Source organism: Balaenoptera borealis (assembly GCF_965194805.1).
Source record: "Balaenoptera borealis genome assembly, chromosome: 7".
Taxonomy (NCBI): domain Eukaryota; kingdom Metazoa; phylum Chordata; class Mammalia; order Artiodactyla; family Balaenopteridae; genus Balaenoptera; species Balaenoptera borealis.
This window is the reverse complement of record NC_138864.1, coordinates 49,164,320-49,176,415: the sequence shown is the minus strand read 5'-3', so window position 1 is coordinate 49,176,415 and position 12,096 is coordinate 49,164,320. Positions and strand designations below refer to the sequence as shown.

The window sequence follows — 12,096 nt, the reverse complement described above, 5'->3', positions numbered from 1 at the left end:
TTATCACAACAAATAGATGACTCTAAGCAAAGTTGCATCAATGTGTTTCTGAAAATCTTCATGTCATAAGTTTGTATCAATAATAGAAAATAACTGATGGTTTATAAAGATGAATTCAGAGAGAAAAGAATACAAATAGAATAGGAAGAAGACATCCATGAAAACAATTTACAGATGAGTTGTCTTTCAAAATGAGGTTTCTAATTTATCCTTTGGAAGATTTCTAATTTGACTATGAAATTGAAGCTGGATATAAATTGTGATCTGGGTTCTTGAATTTAAAATAAGTTAAATTCACCTGCAGAAATAAGACAGTGCTACTAATGTGTTTTGGCAATTTACTGAAACAAAAAACTATAATCCAAATACTCTGAATAACCTAGACATTTTTGCAACCTATGAATTTCATGTATTTAAAGAGTATATATAGATTCTGCTTGGTACTTTTAATAATGGGCAGGGGTAGAATAACAGGAAATAAGTAAAAATCACCCTTTTTTTTTGCAAAATAGTGAGGTATGTTATGATCAAATACTTGGTTGGACCACAAAATGATTGACAGTTTACATAATATTGAATGTAAGTGTACAGTTTTATATAAAGTATTTTTACATAAGCGGAAAGAGTTCAAGGAATGAAAATATAAATGAGTCTATTATATGAGTATAATGAAAATTTATGATGAGAAATGAGGTTAATGACATTTTGATTTGAACTGTAGCTCAAGAAGAAAACACTGGAGGTGACAGTCTGGGATTATGATAGATTTTCTTCCAATGATTTTCTTGGTGAGGTGAGCCTATGGTTTCCTTTTTTTTATTTGCTTCATCATAAACCATCAATTAAATCTTTATGGAAAGCATATTTCTTAAGTGTATAAGATAACTATTTCTGGATAAAATTCTTTGGTGGATAGAATTTATTTACGAATGACTCTTTGAATAGATGAATAGCAGCTGGAGAAATAATTTTCACTTTACCACTTGATGTACTTTATAATTAATTTGCAAGATGAAATATTAATTGTTTTGATAGAAAGTTATATAATCATGCTGTGAATCCAAATGATTATGTAAAAGATTTGAGATAAATTTATTGTATTATAAAATGAGCTGGATTTTTTTCAAATGCATTTTCAGTTTATTAATTGCTATTCCTCATTGCATGTATGAATGACTTGATGTGACATTTTACATATTTCTTTTAAGTGTCCCACAAAACATCTCAAAATATTTTAAGAAGCAAAACTAGAAGTAGGAGAAAACAGTAAAAACAATTTTTATAAATTCACAAGGAATGTAACCTAATTATGAAATGTGGCAGGATGGTCAGATTCTGTGATATTTTTCATCTGTCATAGTCCAAAAATACATATTTTGTTTAGTGATCTTTGCTTAAACCAGAAGTTATGAATTAATGTTAAAAAAATAAATCTCCAAAAATATATAACACCTAGAAAATACAATTTCCTTTTGATAGAGACAATAGAAAACAGTTGAGTAGTCTAGGCGACATGAGGTCTTATTTGGTTCCTACACTCTGTACCTCTTTCCCATCAAGACTAGATCATTTGAACTTCACCTTCAGGCTCCATGTGGTATAGCCACTTGGACTAATCTTGGTCTTAGACAGGACTGCTCTAGAGTACGGTTATATCTGATTTATTGTCCTATTTCAAAAAGCTCATTTATTGAAGTCCTTATAATTTATTGTTCACATGAACCTAAAGCATATATCCATTGTGTGGTTTTATTTTTTTAATATCTGCTCAAATTTAAGATGCCAACTACTGTAAAATGCACCATTGTTTATGTACCACTAAGAAAGAAAAAATGTTGCCAATTAAACCATGACACAGCACTTTCTTATTGTAAACTGTTGGTAATATCTCTGTTTCAAATGTGAACTAAAGTATGTTTTAAAATAGAGAGAATAAGTTAGTAATTGAAAATTAGCCATTCTTTTTCATTTTGTCCCTCTTGTAACTAAAATCAAACAATCTGCAAAAAAACACTAGCCCAGTTTAAGAATATCATGTGTCCATTTAACAAAAGAAGACTTTATTTCATAAAGAGATTGACTTGTGACTCTACCTTTTTGCATCATCTCCAAATAATTTAATTAATAGTCAGAGATGTCGTACAGTTCGATTTAACCAAACGTTTATACAGCATCTGGTATGCACAAGACATTCTCAGTATCATGGGTGAAGGAAAATGAGGAAGACCTCATCATCCTAAAGGTTATACTATATCCTTTGACTTATGTCCTTGAATAAGTTTCAGATCACAGAAAAAAAACAGCAAATGAATTACAGCTTAATCCATAAATTTTATTCACTTACTGCACTTTTTTTCAGGTATTGATTGATTTATCTAGCACATCTCACCTCGATAACACGCCTAGGTGGTATCCTCTCAAAGAACAGACTGAAAGCATTGATCATGGCAAGTCCCATTCCAGTCAAAGCAGCCAGCAGTCCCCAAAGCCGTCTGTCATCAAAAGCAGAAGCCATGGTATCTTCCCTGACCCATCCAAGGGTAGGAGATATTTCAAGTAGAAAAAAGCTTTTGTCTGTTTGTTCACTCAGTATCTTCTTGAATATGAGTGCCTGTATATTTAATATCTTTTGAAAGGTATTATATTGGGAAATATTTAATATAATATCATGCAAAGAGTAATGGATATGGAATCAGGAGAAATGGGCTTTAGTCTCAGATCAGCCCATAATTAGGTTGATGCCTTTGTGATCTTCACCTCTCTGGTTCTCTGCTTTTCAACCTATAAAATAGAGGAGGTTGGGTTATATGAGCTATTGGGTCTTTTTCAGCTCTCAAAATCTTGGTTAATATGCCTTTATAAAATACGTTGGGGTATTTCATAAAGAAAACATAAAAATCCTCAACAGTTCATTGACTAGACATAATCATCATTACCATTTATGCATGTTTCTTCTGTTTAAATCCCTATTTTCTTCATATGTATATTCTTACTCATAAATCATATATGTAATATATGGACATAAACAGTTTTGCATTCTGCTTTTTAATTATATCAGAAACATTTTCCTCATGTCATCAAAACAATTGGTACGCTGAAAATTACTTAAACCTTTCCTAAGTGGTGCATTCAAACTAATTCTATGATTTTTTTTTAACTACTATTATTATTTTTAAATTGCAGCATCATACATTGGGTTTGGCAATATGCACAGCTTTCCCATTGGAATGAGCTTTTCCTTTGGGAGGTTCATTAACCAGTTATCCTACAACACAACAGTAATCTTCATCATCAAATGAGTTACTGCCTGTATGAGAGAACCATGTAGTATCTTTCCAGGATATGCTGATCTATTTATAAATATTAAATAAAAATTTTTATATTGGATCTGAGTATTCCTTCCTTTTCGCCTCTTCTCAGGAAGTACAGCAAATTGAAAAGTGGTTCTTTGCAATTTGGATTGGAAATGCAAGTGTTCTAGGAGATAAAAAACTGAGGTCATATCCCGGAGGCCACTGAGTTGATACAATAAACCACTGACTACAATAAGTGCTATAGATTACTTATGAGTTGTATAGATCATTTCTGGATTCCACTTAACCAGATCAACTCTTCACCAATTAACATTCTGGAAGATGATTGGTATAAAGACCTCTCTCTCTATGACTACCACAGTAAATGTGTGATCTTATATATACATTCTCTAAAATCACCTGAGATGATGATATAATACAGTCCCCACTTCCATGTATCCCAGTGACTCACACACCTTCCTCCAGGAATTTTACTTAAAACTCCTCCTGGGGCAGTGTCAGCCTATTGTTTCTTACCTGGTCCCTACAAGAATTAGCAGAGTTGCTTGGTGAAACTATAAGTTAATATATTCATTTATATGAGACTCCTTAGAATGTATTCCTCTTCTCAAACCTCTCTTCTCAAGATTATCATCCTCTTGCCTTTCCTCCCAAATGTTGAATCACATTGCTGTATGGTGAGCAGTTGTATAAACGCGCCAAAAAAGAAACAGAATTAACATAAATCTTAGAAGGTTTCAAATTATGTGAGACCCAGCTTGACAGGAGGAACGCTGGAGCAACTTTAACTCATGTTTTACCCTTTTGTAACCAGACATGCAGGTTCCCACCATTGAGAAATCCCATAGTAGTCCCGGTAGCTCGAAATCCTCATCCGAAGGCCATCTCCGCTCTCATGGACCATCTCGCAGTCAAAGCAAAACCAGCGTCACTCAAACCCACCTGGAAGATGCAGGGGTTGCTATAGCCGCTGCCGAAGCCGCCGTGCAACAACTCCGCCTTCAACCAAGTAAAAGACGCAAATAAATTCCTCAGCATGGCAGCTTAATGTTCGTCTGTTGCCTTTCTTTCCTGCTGTCCTTCCCCATTTGCTTTGTTTTGTGCATTCCCTGCTCCCTCTGTTCTCTGTCCCTTTGTCTGTGTAGGAACAGTATCGATACATAAATATGCTCTCTCTCATTTAGTTCTTTTTTGTTTTAATTTACATAGAACGAAATAAAACTGGCTGTTTCTCCTTTGTCTCCACCATCCATCCAACCTGGCTCATAGTAGTATTTGGTAGCTGTGTCTGTGATGTGTGCAGGCAAAACTATGTTGTGTGTCCTTTTTGTGTGCACTTAAATATCCTTTAGAATACAGGAATTATAAGCACAAGTGGCTGCCGGTTTTCCAGGCATTACACCAAAAAAAGGCACACACATAAGCATTTTGAGCAGATTAGCAATGAGAGTCTCACCTCTGAAAAACAGTAAAAAAATTTTAGGCAGAAGAGTCATGTAACTAACAGTCAAGTTCCAGAACCTAGGGGAAATGGAAAAACCATTTTACGCTTAAAATTTTTAATAAATTATGCATGTGAAATAATGAAGCTTTCCGTGCGAGAAACTTTCTAGTCTTTTGGGAAAAAAATCTGTAAAGAAAATAATGTTTCTTATATTCTCAAAAAAGTATGTAATATTAATATATGTTTAAGCATATTCAATGAGGCCATGTTACCTCATTAAGGAGCACAGTTGGGTCCATTCTGTTGGATCACACTGTGTATATGATACAAGAGAATTTATAGGGTTATTCTTTTTTCTAACCATTGGAAATCCTTTGGAAGTCAAGATATCAAAGCATAACAATTCACCCATCTTAACTGCTGTAATTTCAATTGATAGAATTATATAAGAACTTAGTGAGTACAGAGACTTTAAAAATGTAGGGGCACTGTTACTTCCAAGAGGCATCAGCCAAACAACAGAGATAGATGAATGTTCTCCCCATCTCCCAAAGTCATCATTTCCAAAGAAACAGCCAGTTTTAACCCCCTTTTAGTGCTGTGCATGTGGTGTCATTTTGGTATTTGAAAACACAACTTACTTCGATAGAGCAAAAGATCACTTCTGTTTGCATGAATAACATTCAAGCTGGTTCCATCTGAGGATACATACTCTGGGTTTCCATTTCACCCACACTACCACAGCAGCACATAAAAGCGGTCAGTCTAATCATGCCAGGAAGCAGCACAGACACAGCATAGCAGGAGTCCTCCCCATTCAAAGAACTCAGTCTGATAATCTGCCTCCACCAGCTAATGGCAACCAAGACCAAAGCCAGCTAGCCCTCAGGAAGGTGATGTCTGATGGACCAGTCAAGCCAGAAGGAGGTGAGCAGAAAGGCGCTATTCAAAGCACACAGCAAGAACATCCCCCAAATTTAAAGCCCTCATCTTTTAATTTTTAGAGATTGTCTGATAAAGTATGTTTATCCACTTTTTAATGTGCTTTTGTGGGCATGGCATTTCAGGACTTCATCATCACTGTGTAAGTCCCAAGATCAGTCCCATAATATATTGACTACAGTGATTTGTATTTTTCTATGCACTGGGCATCTTTTGACTTTTGTTGGGAAATAGATTAACAGTATTCATATTGCAGAATGGAACGCATGCCACTAACCTAATCTGTTCAAGCATGACTATAAATATGTTGCACTGTGATAAAAGTTTAAACTGCTCACAATTCGAGTTAGCATACCAGTTGGAATGTAGATCAGTTTTTGTTGAATATTATTTCAAGTGTAACTTTTTTTTAAAATTCAGTGGATTTTGGAAATTCTTAGAAGGAAGTAAAGGAAAAAATTGTTAATGCACTCATTCACCTTTACATGGTGAAAGTTCTTTCTTGATCCTACGAACACATTTTTTCCACTCATGTTTCCGTAGCTGTCAAGTGTATCAGATGTGTTGGGCATGTGAATATCCAAGTGCCTGTGTAATAAATAAAGTATCTTTATTTCATTCATAAACCACTGGGTTCTGAGCCATTGTTATATGATACAGCTTAAAATGAGTGTGTCAGTTTTTGCTTTCTCATTTGATTCCTTGCAATAGAGAATTTAAAGTTACCGCTTCATTGCTAGTGCGAGCTATAATGATAGAATATTGAGTTGCAGGACAAAGTTTCATGTCGGAAGCATAAGATAGATGGGGAATTATTACCAAATAAAAGCACCAGAGCTTACATAAACGTAAATAAATAATGGGGTTGGGCTACTCTAGGCAATGCTTCCACTCTTCCTTTCTTGCACGTGTGATCTACTTCACAATCTTCTCAGCTTTCTGGATAGAGGAAGACAAATCCAATGAGTCTTGCTCCGGACAGGCACCTAGACTTGATTCCATGGCTTTGTTAGGAAGGAAAGCAAGTTAATATCTGTCCCTAACTTGACACCAACAATTTGTGGAATTTTCCCCAAGAAAGAATGCCACTCACTGCCAGTGACAGGGATCAAACCAGGGTGATTATAAAATTATCTTCATTGTAATTCAAATGTAATTTTAATTTTAATTCAAAAACATATATCAAAGAAAGGATTAAAAAAAAACGATAGCAGTGTTTGCCCCCTTAAGTCCCTTCCAGCCCTAAAACACTTGATTCTATGATTCTGTACTTTCCACGAAACTAAAATTAAGACTTGTACTTTCCTACTGCATTTCTCTGTATTCTCAGAAATTTTTAAAATTTAATATGCTTTTGTCCCAGCTAATCAGATATTTAGGAGCAATGGAGGATGTATGTGGCAGTACAAAGGGCAAACCACTGTGATGTTCCTTGAAGTAGCAGGCAGTTAAGGAAACAGCTTAAATATTAAGATAATTGTGAATATGCATTTACTCAGCCCAGTTTATAGACTATCACCAAAGCAGTTTCCCTTTTCTAGTTAGCCTTACTAGTACTGTCCAAGAGTACTTAAAATTCCACCTCTCACCTTTTTTTCCATCAAATAAGTTCAGTTGATTTCTTACTTCATTTTCTTACTGCAAATATTTCATAATTGTAAATGTCACAGTAGCCAAATGCTTCTCTTATTTCACTCTTTTTAATTATCATGATTTAAGTATTCCTATGATACTTTGTCTGAGTTTTCCTAGGTGTGGGTCTTAAAATGTGCAGCAAAATACATTTAACTCCCTTTCTTTGAATAATGCTCTAATGGATATTCTCATACATTTAGAATAGCTCTTCACATTGTGCAAAGTGTTTCATCACCCGTTTTCTCATTTTGTCACACCTAGTGGATGAGGTGTTCGTTGCAGATATTTTCATTTCTGTTTTCTGAGTGAGCCGTCAGAGAGTCGGGGTGTGCGGGTGGCAGCATGACTGATGAAGAACACATAGCTGGAAATTGTCAGAATCGGCAGCTAACCCGTGTTTATGACTGCACCTAATAAGGCTTTGCTTTTTAAATACATTGGCTCCTTTGAAATCAAACTCTCCTGATTTCACTAAAAACAATTGTCATTTACTAATTTGCTGTTTACACTCCAGTCCTTACAAATGATTAGAGGTTGCTAGAAATTATGGCAGAACACAATTTAGACTTGGTCTACCTACTTGATCCTCTTTTCTGAAGGCTGATAATTAAGCTGCCACAAACCAAGGAAGTAAAACCCTCCCACTGCACAAGCCGAGTGCAGCAGTAAGCAGGCTCTGTAGAGGAGGCTGTGTGTACATCTGCAGTCATTTCTATCAAGGATGATGAAATTGTCTCTAAAGAGCTTTCCATAGATATATATATATATATATATATATATATATATATATATATATATTTTTTTTTTTTTTTTTGGTGAGCTTTTCAGTAGATTTCTGCTTGAAGTAGCAGAAAATATGGGTCAGGTAAGAATTATGGAGTAAGCCAGGAGGAACTCTTTCTCTCCCTCCAGGGTTTAGTAGCATGCTAGGAAACCTGAAAGACAGGATTTAGACAGATTGTGCCAGATCATCCTGATACCTAAACAACTCTCCGTTTGTATTTAGAAATACCTGGAAATGTTTTTTTCCAAGCTAGTTGGTTTGGTGGAATATAGGCCTGGCTGTTTTAGAAGGTAACGCCACCCAGGGAAAAGAGTTTCAAAATAGGTTGTTTTTTAACACCATACCCAGACTAAAACAAATTGAAGTATTTTTAAAACCTTGAAAATTAATTTAGTTGCTATGGAATATGTTACATTTTATATATATATTAAGGGCATTTTTAAATTCCTGAGCTGTTTTTGTTTGATGCTGAGATTTTAGGTAAGCTTTAAGTTTAGAAACACTCATACAGGATGGATAGAAGTATCCCTCCACCCTGGGCAATAAGTTGAGAGCTTGGAGAGGTTAGTAAGAAGATGAATCATTAACTGAGTTGTGTGAGGAACTATGACTGAAGGTCTCTTATTGTGGCCGAATTGTAGGAGAAGGTCCTGAAGCTACTTCCACAGACCGCTGCTGGAAACTCCACTTTCCTTAAGGCTCCTTTGCGGCACCTGTCAAAGAAGAGTTTCCTATCCATATTGCCGTGGTGAACTCTGACTAAGCCATCTCTCTGTGAGAGCTGCTGTCTTGGGCAAGTGGTATGGGTGGCTGGGTTGGGAAACAGGGCGGGCACTGGGAGTGGAGAGAAGTGATGGTTACAAAGGCAGTAGCTGATCAGTGGTCCATTCTCTTCTGACCAGAAGCAGATGGTCACTTTTGATCAGAAGGGATTTGGTGTTCTCTGTTTCTGGAAAGGAGAGGGCTCAAAAGGGAAAGAAATCAGAATGAGATCATTTGGAGGTGAAGTCTTCTGGAATGTGTGTAAGAGGTTAATAAAAACAGACTTAACATTCCTCATTTCAATGTGTTTGTGCAAAGAAAAGAAAGGCAGCAGAGAAAAGCTTTAAAAAGGAAACTTTGGATAGTTTAAAATAAAAAGAAAACTAATGATGTGAACACAGCAAATAGTCAGCAAAAATCTGAGAGAATCAAATTGGATTTCAGCTTTCAAAGTTTTCTGCCTATTTCTCTGGGGGCGAGGGTTGTATTTCTTTGTTGTCTGTGAAAATCAAAGTGTTCTTCTAAAGTTTTGGGTTTTTAAGAGTTTCCGTATTTTCTTAGAAAGGTTGGTTATGCATTTTCAAATCTTTCTATAGTCATTTCACATTCATTGCCAGAAATATCTCTGCTGCACATGCAGAGGCACAGACAGTAAATATATAGCTCTGAACATATGACACTGTCTCTTGTTTATGCACCTTCCTTCCCAAAGGTGAATTCACTGACGTATCATCAATGGATACTTTTGTTCTTTTCTAGTAGTAGCCATGAGTGTGTCAAGCCATCCACGTAAAGAACTACTGGTTCATACTGAGGACTTCTATGTTCATTTCATCTGACATGAATAGCAGGACCAACTGGCCTATCTAAGTATCAAACTTGGCTTCAGTTTGCTGTGCCTTTGTCACGTGATCTAACTATGGGCCTATATGATTGAGCGGGACTATTAATACATGATCCGAGAAGAGAAAGGCCTAATTTTTAACATGTCAAAGTCCCTTAAATGCTATTTATGACATGTCTTTAACAAAGTTAAACTTACTTTTTTGATTGCAAATTATTTTATTTTAGGTATAAACAAATTTATTTTCAAAAAGTTAATTTACCAAATTACCAGCAGAGAGCAGGACCCAGAGCAAATGAGACAGGCAAGTAAATGCTGATGGAGGAAAGAAATGAGAAGCATGGAGCATGAGAAGGCTGATGGGGACACAGTGTGGGACCATGGACAGAGGGTACAATCTGAGCTTGGGGCTGGGAATGTGATCACCTGGGTAGGAAGGATCCTGGAACTGGATGAAATGCCACCTGGGGAGAGGTGGAGGAATGCCAAAGGCTAATAGGTAGCTACTTAACAACATTGCCTAATTCCAGATATCTATCCATGAATTACTTGATTTTTTTCCCACTTTTCATCCGAATGTACTACATTATGTAAAATCATGATATTTCACCCATTCTCTGTTGTGCAAGATAATCTTTGGGAGGGAGGGGGACATATGGGGATGGGATAGAATGAAAGGAATCTTTATGTCTAATGAGTCAGACTGAAAAATAGCCTTTTTTAAATTTTATTACTTTGTTAAGTCTGTAAATATATATTTTAATCATTGAGGTGACAAAAAAAAACTTTCGGATTTCAAATGAAAACATTTCAGCAATATTTTGATTGGGGTATTATGGTTTTCAGATGTATAAAGAGAAATAATGTAGACAGAACCATAGCTTTATACATCAATGTGTTTTAAAATACTGAAAGATAAAATTAATTAAATGATCATTTGAACAGAACCTAATCAAAATATTAATATTACAAATCAAATAAGAACAGATAAGTTTTTAAGAAGAAAATGCTTGATGAAAATCAGGAGGTAGGAATTCCCTGGTGGTCCAGTGGTTATGACTCCACACTCTCACCGCCAAGGGCCCAGGTTCAATCCCTGGTTGGGAAACTGAGGTCCCACAAGCCTCAAAGTGCGGCCAAAAAAAAAATTTTTTTTAAAAAGAAAAAAGTCAGGAGGTAGGTCCCTATTTCTAAACATAAGAAAGACAATGGAATAAAATTTCTACTTCTACTTTATTCTTAAAAGGACACAGAAGCAAAATCTACTTTTCCTCATTAAGACATTTGAAACTAAAAACTACATTATTTTAAGTTCTATAGGTCACATTATTTTTTTTCAGAGATCTTATAGCTTTTATTTTTATTTAAAAAAAATTTTTGAAGTATAGTTGATTTACAATGTTGTGTTAGTTTCTGGTATACAGCAAAGTGATTCAGTTATACATAGAGGTCACATTATATTTTTATCTGACTCTTTAGGTAAAATGAGTTCGGAATCTAGAGAGAGAGAAAATGTAATTTTTATACTACACAATTCAAATTTATTTCTATATGGATATATATATACTTTATATACTTTTAGTTTACTGTAAAGCATTCTCATTGCTACTGACATTTTTAAAGTAAATAACTACTTTGGCTCCATCCAACTATTAATGTACAAGAAAATTGAAGAGACAATGTAGAGAAAAGCCGTTTTGGGAAGAATTTGCATTGTTTCATGCCTGCCAAATTTCATTATTTACTCTGGATTTCTGTGTAATATAGATTTGTGTGGGGTTTTTTAGGCAAAAATAGAAGAGACAAGCAAATTTTTATGATACATATAATATTTAATTCAGACCTTATAATTCTAGAGTTGCGAAGTTCTGGGTGAAACAAATTCTGAAGAAGCTTAGAGAAATTAAAAGGGTGCTGATAATAATAATAAATCTTTTCAAGTAAGGTGTTAGAACTTGATTTTTTTAGTGCAGAAAATAAAAAAATAAAAGACACCATAGAATGATTGTCATGTATATACTGGTTTAAGATGATTGTCAAAAAAAGTTGGTGCTAATTGTTTTTTTTTTTTTCATTTTCACAGTTCATACTTCATTTTCATCACTGTAGATGTAGACCAGTGATTCTCAAAGTGTGTCCATTGATCCCTAGGTGTCCCAGAGACCTTTTCAGGACTCTACAAGGTCAAAAAATTCTTAAGACTCTTAAGATGTTATTTGCCTTTTTTACTCTCATTCCTTCCTTAGTGTGCAGTGGACTTTTCCTACATTTCCATGAGATGTCATGACATCATTGCTTTGATGGCTAATGGAATATGTATTTGTCAACTGCTTATGTTAAATTTTTCTTAATTTTGAATATGATAAATATT

At 35.0% G+C, this 12,096-nt stretch overlaps 1 protein-coding gene across 1 annotated transcript in view; it reads left to right on the top strand.

The window, feature by feature from the left end:
• PCLO (piccolo presynaptic cytomatrix protein) overlaps positions 1–12,096 on the top strand; it is a 384,943-nt gene that overhangs the window by 310,813 nt on the left and 62,034 nt on the right. The window contains exons 18-20 of the mRNA XM_082398709.1: positions 722–793; positions 2,360–2,540; positions 4,129–4,323. Of these exons, the coding sequence (XP_082254835.1) occupies positions 722–793; positions 2,360–2,540; positions 4,129–4,323 (448 nt within the window). The remainder of the gene's footprint in view (positions 1–721; positions 794–2,359; positions 2,541–4,128; positions 4,324–12,096) is intronic.